Source organism: Dermacentor andersoni, chromosome 11 (genome assembly GCF_023375885.2).
Source record: "Dermacentor andersoni chromosome 11, qqDerAnde1_hic_scaffold, whole genome shotgun sequence".
Classification (NCBI taxonomy): Eukaryota; Metazoa; Arthropoda; class Arachnida; order Ixodida; family Ixodidae; genus Dermacentor; species Dermacentor andersoni.
In genome coordinates, this window is record NC_092824.1 from 90,156,554 (window position 1) to 90,166,895 (window position 10,342).

At 42.3% G+C, this 10,342-nt stretch overlaps 1 protein-coding gene across 1 annotated transcript; it reads left to right on the plus strand.

Moving 5' to 3' along the window:
• The first annotated feature begins 1,567 nt into the window (after positions 1–1,567).
• Mettl2 (methyltransferase-like protein) lies at positions 1,568–9,850 on the plus strand. Its single transcript, XM_050167272.3, has 8 exons — positions 1,568–1,923; positions 2,702–2,793; positions 2,854–3,050; positions 4,041–4,090; positions 5,053–5,113; positions 5,944–6,080; positions 6,799–6,971; positions 9,702–9,850. The coding sequence occupies exons 1-8, from the start codon at positions 1,844–1,846 to the stop codon at positions 9,845–9,847; spliced, it is 936 nt and encodes a 311-aa protein (XP_050023229.1). The 5' UTR covers positions 1,568–1,843; the 3' UTR covers positions 9,848–9,850.
• The last annotated feature ends 492 nt before the right edge of the window (positions 9,851–10,342 follow it).

Here is a 10,342-nt window from a genome sequence, read left to right on the forward strand (position 1 = left end):
ACCGCCTCCACAGCTGGCTAGAACAAGAAGATGGCGCGCACGCAAGCTCTAGCTATCCAGTACACAGATGCCGAGCGGGCGTGAGCAAATCATTGCACTTGCTGGCGCATTCGCGCTCACCGGGATCAGTATTCTCCACTGCTGCAGCATAAATCGGCAGAGAGGCTGAGAGGTAGAATTCTGGACTGCCAGTCTGTTGGTCGAAGTTCGATGTATTTTTTTCCCTTGGTTTTTTCTTTTTTTCTCTCTCGCAAAGAATATCGGAATTCCAGTGACCGACTGCGACGAACATCAAAACGACCGGAGGTGCGGGCCCATAAAAGATGTTGTTGTAACAGAGAAATTAACAATATCCGCATAGTGTGAAGCATTACAGCGCACACAGGCATCCCTTTCAACAAGAAGAGAAAGTCGAGAACAGCATTGCAACCCCACACAAAACAACAACAACAAAAATACATCGGGCGCAATCAAAGCCACAAATACATATCCTTAGCGCGGTGGCCGCATTCACCTTGGGGCGAGGTGCAAATAACGTTCTTGTGTTTTCTGTACTAAGTTTAGGTATGTTTTTGACAACCTCACGTCGTCTAATTTCATTCGAATCACTTCACCCTGGTGTCCCCCCATAGTTTAGCTTTTCCCCAAAACTAACCTTATTGCAGAGAAGCCAGCTTTCAAGGGGTCTGCTGTACAGCTGCACGATAGGTTGACCCACATCGACGTCTGCACACGCGGGCCTGTAAAATGAAAAGAACAAGCTGAGACATGAAAAGTGTGTGTATCACAACGCGTGCAAATGGCCAAAAGGCCATGACACAAAGACTGCCAACACAGAGAACGTCCATATCGGGTGTTTCCGCTGACACTGAAAAAAAAAAAAAAAACATCGAGCACTTCCGCGCTGTTGAAACCAATTGTATGGTGTTAGCAACCTCCTCGAGAACCCTTCAAGATTTTTGTGTTCTTATTGATATAACTAGTACTAATGGTTACAATGTCAATGCAAGGTTTGTAAGGTGCACTTGAAAACATCACTTCCGCTGCGACTTGCTCGTCTTTGTAAAACACGTCAGAAAGCGATATGGAAGCAATATGTTTATATTCGCGACAAATCGCTGCATGAGCTGAAACGTTGTAAAGCCTCCGGTATCACGGCGTTCCGCTATCTAAGGACGGTGGTGTGTCAGAATCTCGGATGCCATGCTTTCGGTGTACTGCGCTATCTCCGCCTCAACTACAACAAAAAAGCAGTCTGGCATACAATTTAGAACGCCAGAGGCATCGATATTGAAGGAAAGATCAAAACTTTGTTCGTATTAGCTTACTGGCACCTAACCCAATCGGTGGCGGAACATCCGGGTACGTTGGTCACCGCACATCGTGGTTGTTCAAAGCATTTGTTGCGACAATTTTATCGTAGTAATGCTTTTCAAAACGTAAATATGTCCTAAAATAAACTATTTCATATCGATGGCTCTGGTAACTTAAATTTCAGCCACTTCTCTAGCCATCATACCCAGTACAAAAGCGTTAGCTCTGTCGCTATCGACATCAGTAATGGCAGCGTCCATGAACGTCATCATACATTGTATTGTATCGTGAGTTTTGAGCGTGTGGCCGAATTCATGTTTAGGTCTTGACTTATCGCCTTGTGGCCGTATAAATGCCTGTGCTTGCAAAATGAATTCTGTTAAACAGTGCTAGACTCGCTATGGAGCCTTTAGCTTCGTGACAGGCCGTGATCGCTGTTTGACTCGGCACCACTCCAACGTCGTCGAATCCGGTCGGACGTTCACGCCAGTCATACCCGAACTTAACACGCTCCGCAATTTCTAACACGATGGACGAAACCGACAAAAGGCCTCAGTTTGGCCAACGTTACCTTGATGACGACAGCCGAGTCTTTGAACACAATGCTTGGCAAGTACAAGTTTTGTTTCGCTTCTATTTCGTGTGCTCAGGTTCTTTCGCACATGCTTAAGAAACGTCTGGCCCAGCAAACTACTCTACTAAAGAAACGTGAGTTTGTAACAAACGTTCGTACTAACGGAGTGCATTTTCAGTCTACACGTATGGGCTTTCTCTGTCTTATAGTTACTGCTGCGTATGTTACGTTCAACTCCGTGTCAATGCCACGGGTAGTTTAAAATAAGAAAATGCGCGTTTGGCTTCCTCAAGCTTGGTATTTCCACAATGATGGGCGATAAACCAGTGTCGAAAATTTCTAGCTTAGTCCGGGGCGAGAAAGGGCCTCTTTGGAGTGCTTTGTCTCGGACATATTCAAGAGAGTTCCAATAATCATATTTCATTTACACGAGCCTAGTGTCCGCAAGTAAACCTCTTAGGTTATGTGTCCCCCGTCAGGACCAGAATATGAAGGAAGGAAGGAAATCAACTTTATTCAGGTCCTGCAGGCCACGAGAGCTTTGGGCTCTCATGGAGTGGGTGTCTCCCACGACGGAATATGAACTCATCTAACTTCACACGTCACAGTTATCGATAACGTTTGGCGATTTTACCCGCTTTGTATACAACGAAACCACTCCCAGAATTTCTAAAAATCACTGAAGACTTGTCAGACAGGTATACACGACTCTTTTCTTTTTATCAACACCTATATTTAACCACCATCGCTCAATCCTGTAAATCAGACCAGTGTGGTGCCTGGTGCTACATGGATATAAACATGCTTACACAGGGACGACGTCTGCTGGACCGAAGAACAGCTGAAAGCTGCAAAACAAAAGGTGGATGAGAACTCTGTCATCAGAGTGGAACCAGCTGTCAGAGGTACGAGCCGTTACTTATCCTGAAAGAGTTTGGAAGCTTATGCAATGTGTTTTTCAACAGACCAATATGAAGCTGAAGCAGCAGAATACTGGGACAAGTTCTATGGCATCCATAGCAACAGATTTTTCAAGGATAGGCACTGGCTGTTTGTGGAATTCCCTGAGCTCCTGCCTGGTAAATCTCCTGCAAAGGATGTACCACAGGATGATGGCACAGAAGGATATCCAGGCAAGGCAGCTTCACTAAGGATTCTTGAGGTTTGTCACCGATATCTGCATTGAGTCTTACACAGCCACATCAACTCGTGTAGTGCAAAAGCACTGGCTCTAGCCACCAATAATGCCATGCTTAATTTATTGAGTAGACCAATTTCGCCATGCCACCAGTAGGCATTAGTTCTGGTGTGTGTGCATGTGTGTAGAGACCAATAGACAGTAAGAAACCAGTGAATACAGACATTATGGTGTCAGCAGGACCCATATGTATGTGTTGTGAGCAGGTCTATTGAGATGGGGCCCCATATCAGAGCTATAGCATGGTTGCACTGACATCACTTCGCCTCTGAGGCTGCATTCAAGACTGATTACTTTCAGGGAAACATTCACTTTTGTGTGATATGATGTAAAACTAAAGCAACACCACAGTGGTGTTACGGGCTTCATGCCCACTGGTTCAGCCAATCAACATGCACCAAAAGTGATCAATCGTGGAAACACACCATGGCTTTAATGACTAAGTCCTGCGTTTGAAACAAGTTTGATGTTTGCATGCATGTCTACTGCTAATATGCATCATCTCCTAGTCTCCAAATGTAGTTTTCAGTGCCTTAGTGCAGGCTTCACATATTTCGCCCTATACAGAATTCTCTTTGACATGAATTCTCTGTCTTGGCATGTATGAAGGAAATCTCTCAAAGTACTGACAACAAAAATATGGATAGAAATATCGCTGCTATGCAGTAGAAAAGAATGTTCCGATTCTCAAGTTAATGTGATCATTATAAGTTGCAACATGCATAATACATTCAAAAGGATGCACTTATAGGACGATTTCCCTGTGCTATTTCAATAGCTACACTACACCGGCACATTTTGTAACATAATATCCAGGCTTATGAACTTTTGTAGCCCTTCCTTAGACCAACTTATGTTCTAGCTTTCACTGCCTTCTGGAGAGCTGCTCAAGGAGTCTAAATGCAACCAATTCTGGGTCACAAATTAGCCAATCTGCTCTTTCATTCTTTCCAGATTGGCTGCGGTGTGGGAAATACAGTGTTCCCCATACTAGATGTGAACAGGTGAGTCAGCATTAGCATTTAAACTTCTGAATGAATGGACGTTTAGAACTGCAGCACCTAGTACAGTTTCCTTCAGTGTAGCAATTATAAGCTAGCAAGGCATGGAAAGCATTAGTACTTCCTATTGTTTCATGAACATCCCAGTCAGCCTATTTAGGCCTGCATGCCAGGTCAGGACCCCTCCCATTTTACCCATGTCCTGCTACCAGGCCTTGGTTTCATTTAATTTTCGGTATTTTAGCCACTTAGTACAAAAAAATTATTTGAGGATTACGATATTCCCTAATGTGAAATTTAAACGCGCCTCCATACGTGTTTTCATTTCGCTATGTTTTGGCTGGCATGAACAATCTGTCCCATGCGGCACAATGCAAACGGAGCTAAGTGGGGCGCGACTGCCTCGCTAATCTGGAGATCGCAAGAGCCAGCACATGAGTGATGCGTGGGCACTGTTCAAAGCAGCTGCCGCAGGCAGACCCTCCCAGACGACACGCACCATCTCTGGCACCATCTCGTAGCCGTCGTCGCCGCAAAGTACATCTTGCGTGGCACTACGCTTTTCTTCTCACGCTTTCGCCACGTTCTCCTCCTCCACTTTCCACCTCATGGTTCCGCTGCACCCTCCTCTTTGCTACCCCCCCCCCCCCCCCTCTCGCCGCTTTTGTCGTACCCTGCTGCGCGCGGTGTACGCTCTCATCTTTCGCTCGGTTACGCCGCCGATGCTCGCCACAGGAATGGGAGTCTAAGAGCTACGCTTTGAAACAGAAGCACAATACAAAGGATGCAGACAGAGTGCTCTTTTCAAGTTATTGGTTCTTGGCGGATCTGCATCACAAGATAGCCAATGAGTGCGCTCGTATACTACTCACGGTCTCTCAGGATTGGCGCTATCTTACAGACAACTAATCTTGAAATCCACAAGAATTTACACCAGCTCCTCATGTATTTTTATTCACATGCAGAGACCCAGGCCTGTTCGTGTATGGCTGCGATTTCTCATCGACAGCAGTTTCTGTTCTGAAGGTATATATTCACATTTTTAAAATAAACTTGAAGCTGTTGCAGAGACACCTAAAAGAACAAATCACTGATGAAATTGGCAAACACTCTTCAGTTACTTTACGCAATATTGAAAAACCAATAAATCTTAACTGCTACAAAATAAATGCTTGTGAATGCTCAGGCCACAGCAAGAGCAAGCAGTGAAGAGCATATGCACAACTTTTAAAGCTTTCTCTTTCCGTGTACTATAAAATTTCTATTTACAGTGGTACTGTACAATATACAGCTAAGCCAGAATGAAACATGTATAGGCAGAAACAAGCCAACCATGACTAACCAGACTACACATGTCTGACAGTAGAAGCTACTGATATACAGCAACACTGTTTTGGAGCCAAGCCATCTTTAGCAGCCGTTTACACCAAATTGCTGTATTGAAATTAAAAGTTTTATGTGTCACAACCATTCTAGATTGTTAGCATATGTGGTTCATTCCAACCTGTTTTCACTTTTGTAAACAGTTCTGGCTTTGTTTGACTACTAGAATATACTCCACTGTTTGGGCAAAAAGCTAGCAACATATGAGGTTACCAAAATATGAATCACTGTCAGTTTAAATGGCACTGGCACGTTCACATGTCCTACTAGTGCAATGCACTGCTTTAATGATACACATTAGTTTACGAACTTCTTGAAGCTGTGTACTCGGACACTGTGGCTTTGTTTATTTTGATGAATGCTAAATATGCTGCTAGTAACAAATTGGAATTTCGTGTGGTCACTAAATTTACGATGGTTCACTACTCCGGCAATTACTAGCTCTGCTTTGTGTTCTGTTTTAAACTGTTTAGGAACACAAGGACTATGACGAAAAGAGATGCCACGCCTTTGTCTGCGATGTGACAAAAAAATGGGATGTGCCGTTCCCGGAGGAGAGCTTGGACATTGTGATGCTCATTTTTGTTCTTAGCGCCATCAGCCCTGATAGGCAAGTACCGGAAAGTTGTATCCCTCCCTAACTGAAAAGTTGCGATAGTGGGCTAGCACATTATCGTGCACAGTAAGACTCGCACTGTTTAATGCACTGCCGGTTGTAGCAAACGTATGCAGCAGCATGGCATCTATCCTCTTCACCAGTGAAACATCTTATTTTGCACTTTTGTTTCAAATACTAATCCTATTAAATTTGCCGCTCTTCCTAGTATCATGTTTGCAAAGTTCAAGTCATGTGGTCAATGTACCACATTTTTCTTGCATTTTATCTATTTGGAATACTCGACTATATCGCATGAAACACATGGTAATACATTTCAGAAGAACTGTTTGCATACTAGACAAATTATCAAAATTCACATTTGTCACATTCACTTTTTTTTGCCTATTTCTGCTTTGTTTTTTTCTAGTGAAACTAGTGTACTACCATTTTAATGCAGTTTTGGCAATTACATGTACCTTGCGTAGAACCTTTCACAGGAGGTCCCCCTACAGACAGACCTGTGTTCTCAAACCTCCTTCTGAATAATTAACTGTATGTTGTTTCTTTTTTTCGTTTTTTTCTGCTATGAATTTGATCAACTTGTTTGTTTGATTCTGAATATGCTTTGGTGAAACATCACTCTTGCTTCATACACTGCTCTCGGAGCAGTATGGAGCACTCACTCTTACAAGGTTTGTTTTCAGTCATTCCATTTTGTTTTCATGTCTAGGATGCAACACGTCATAGACTCAGTGGCTCGGTATCTGAAGCCGGGAGGAAAGGTGATCTTCAGAGATTACGGCCGCTACGACATGGCGCAGCTGAGGTTCAAGAATGGACGGTGCATCGAGGACAACTTCTACGCTCGTGGAGATGGAACGAGGGTGTACTTCTTCACTCAAGGTGACAACCCCAAGTACCTCTTCAGCAAATGGTGACAGCGACAAAGCGAAGTAACTGTGCATACGTCTCGGACCACGTGCAGTGGTCGTTTGATCCGATTGGCACAGGACTTGAACTTTGCAAATATGAGACTACGAAAAGAGGCACGCATTAGTGTCATCAGAATTCTGGGTTGCTTAAAGAAATACTGAGAGATAGTGCTAAGATAAAGTTTCAGTGAAGGGTCAGCTTTCAGTTCCCTGTTCAAATACACACAAAATCCAGAAACACCCTCATTAATCAATCGCTTAACCAATTTGAATGAAACCTGTTGCACTTACAAATTTAGGTTCTTGAGGACTGGGAGCGTATATTATCTATATTTTTACTAAAACTGTCTGAGGTTGCATGTAGCACATGTTAAGTACAATTAAAGGTGTGTACAATAGTACATGCAGTACCTGAAGTGGGTTACTCCTAAACCTTTCACTGCTTGGTGTGTGCAAATAGTTGTAGAGTCTGAATAAACCCGAATAGTACCAGAATGCAATCAAATATAGAATTCCTATATTAATTATATATACAGCCTTTTTCACCACTAATTAAAAACAATATTGACATCCTGATATTTGCAACCTTAGGAAGTTTGTGTCATTACACTGCACATCTTGAAGTGCACTTTATCAAAAGCACAGGTGAAGCATTAGGAACAAATTAGAAGTTCGTTTGCATACTCGGGACTCTAGGAGCATACGCGTTCATGTAGTATCAGATTGAAGTTTTGAAAGCCAATCTCGTGAGCCAAGATGAATCTGTGTATACCTTCTCCAAGAATAAATCAGAAGTGCAGTAGGAAAGTGGAAAAAAAAAAAAGAGCACTTTTTCTCTAGTTGGAATGGCTATGGCAGATAGCGTCGCTTTTATACCAAATAATGTTGCAACAAAAGCACATAGGCACAGAATCCACGCAGCAAACATGGATATAACTAAGTAAATGAAATAGTTATCTTCATGTAATGATTAGCATGTGCTTATAAAGAATTTTTCATGCAACAAAGTTATTTTCGTGCCGGATTTGGCTTCGTCGTAAAGAGGTTCAACAGTAGAATTAAGCAATAGCTACGTAGTTGTGAATGCCATTGTACGAGCGCAATTTGAATGAAGGCAATTGCGATTTAGCTGAGAAAGGTGGCTGCCTGAGCGATGCAGCAGGCTCTACAAAATAACTTCTCGTTCTTTGTGTTCACCGAGGCCAGTATAAAATTTACATTTTTTGCCCTAGTTTCATTTTCATTGGGCACAGTTGACAATGTGAAGCTTGAAAAAAATATTTCCATTTGCTGCAGGTTAATGTTCTCTTCAAGGACAGAATCAAATGATAGACCATATATTCAATTTGTTATACGGCGCGCAACCTTATTGGAACACACAACCTTACCAAACATTATGGTTTATTTAATATCAGAGTATGAATTTAAATTCATGATGTTTGTTTATTTCACGCTAAACGCTCATGGCATCGATCACTTGTTTTCCTTACGTACATCACACTGGGTGGTGTGCTATAAGTTTGGCTGACAAAGCAGCGAAAGTGAGCACATCTTTGTTCTACGTAATAAAACAATAAATCATGATGTACATCACACAGACTTAATGAAATAGTGTATGATATCCAACAACTTCTCAGATTTTTTTTAACTGATTACATAGTGTTTGGGCTATCCAACCCTTGGACCACTAAGTATGCACCAATTCCCCAAAATGAGTATGCGCCACGGTGATGCAAAGGGTCATGTCATACTTCTGTGTACACACAACTCTCCTCACCATTCTTCCCTCGACGAGCACCAAAGATCGCCTTTGTCCTCGTGAAAACGCTGCGTCAATGCTGCACACTGTCGATCAGCCTGAATGACTGTTTGCATTTCATCATAGCTTGTGAACACTATAGTGCATAAACATTGCAGGAGTTTACACAGTGCATGGGATGAAAATAAGAAAAATTATATGCATCGCATTTAATTGTGTAGCATTTAATTAACCACTTCACGAAACCCTTCTTTACATTTGATTCCAACATGTGCGTTGGATCTGCCCTTTTTCTTTTTTCTTCAGAACCGGCAATCAATTTCAGTCACTGCATGAAGTATGAGGGCAGTGAAGCCAGCAGTTTCAGTGGAAGAGTTCCTGCCATATTAGGACGTTTTTTTTTTTATCCAGTCTACAATTTGGTTGGCTGGCTATTTAATATGAAGTTATGATACAGGAAGAAAATAAGAGAATAGGGATGCCATACATCCTGGTAGCATAGTTTATTGGCCAGTTGCCTGCTTCCAAGATAAGGTACCAAGTGATGCCTGCAGTTAAAAAGGCATTCCACATCTACTGCCATGAGTAGTGCTAGCTAACCATGCACACATGGGCAAATACCTGAAAAATTGGGCGAGAGGCAGTAGCTTAAATGGTAGAGAATCACATGCACAATGCGGAAGCTGTAGGTTCCGCTCCCACCTGCAGCAAGTTATATGTTTGCATACCTAATTACTTGCACATTTGACTTGAAAATGATAATAACAATTAACTTTACTTATTCTGTTCCTTTGTATGCTCGCAAGTTACTGCATTGAAGGCACCTTAAGTCCAAGAGCGTTAAAGAAAAAAAGGAATGGGAGAGAGAAGTCATTGTGGCTCAACGGTCCTGCTTTAATTAAGCTTTCTAGTTTGTTTTTTTTTCTTTTGTCTACTTTCCAGACGAATTGACCAAGATGTTTGCCAATAGTGGCTTTGAAGAGGAGCAGAACCACCTGGACCGAAGGCTGCAGGTCAACCGTGGGAAGTTGTTGCGCATGTATAGAGTGTGGATACAAGCCCGATTCAGAAAAAAAGATGCTACCTGACAAGCAAGCGTCGTCGTGCACCTGTGTGATACAAGCTGTTTTTGTCCACAGAGCCCTGCAATTCAGATCTGTGAACTAAGTAACACGATACATAAATACAGCACACTGTGGCTTTTTTTTTATTTTATTTTAACCTCAAAATGCGCAAAAGACACCATAACTTTTCACTTGAAGCCATCACTTCCTTCAGCCATACAGCCATATTTGCCAAAACTACTGTAGGTACCAATTTCCCTAACTCAAAGCATTCTAAATGAAAATTCTCTTTTCTTTCCCTGAATCTAAGAGAACTGACGAATTCTCTGATGGTAGACACCCTACGTAATAAGGTGCATAAAAAGACTGAAACGAAAAAATAAAAGTATGCATGCTATTCTTCATGTTGCAAATGGGAAAAATCGAGTAGTGGAAGCACACCTAAGAAGCAATAGGTCAAAAGCAACATCATTTCTATTGCACCTACTTCAGTTTACAGTGAAACCTCGTTAACTTGAA

What these genes read in the sequence shown, in the direction of transcription:
- Mettl2 (XM_050167272.3), top strand. Translation starts at nt 1,844, where the DNA reads ATGGACGAAACCGACAAAAGGCCTCAGTTTGGCCAACGTTACCTTGAT. An exon ending in GTCTTTGAACACAATGCTTG is followed by an intron (nt 1,924 to 2,701) that starts GCAAGTACAAGT and finishes ATGCTTACACAG; the next exon opens with GGACGACGTCTGCTGGACCG. An exon ending in CCCATACTAGATGTGAACAG is followed by an intron (nt 4,091 to 5,052) that starts GTGAGTCAGCAT and finishes ATTCACATGCAG; the next exon opens with AGACCCAGGCCTGTTCGTGT.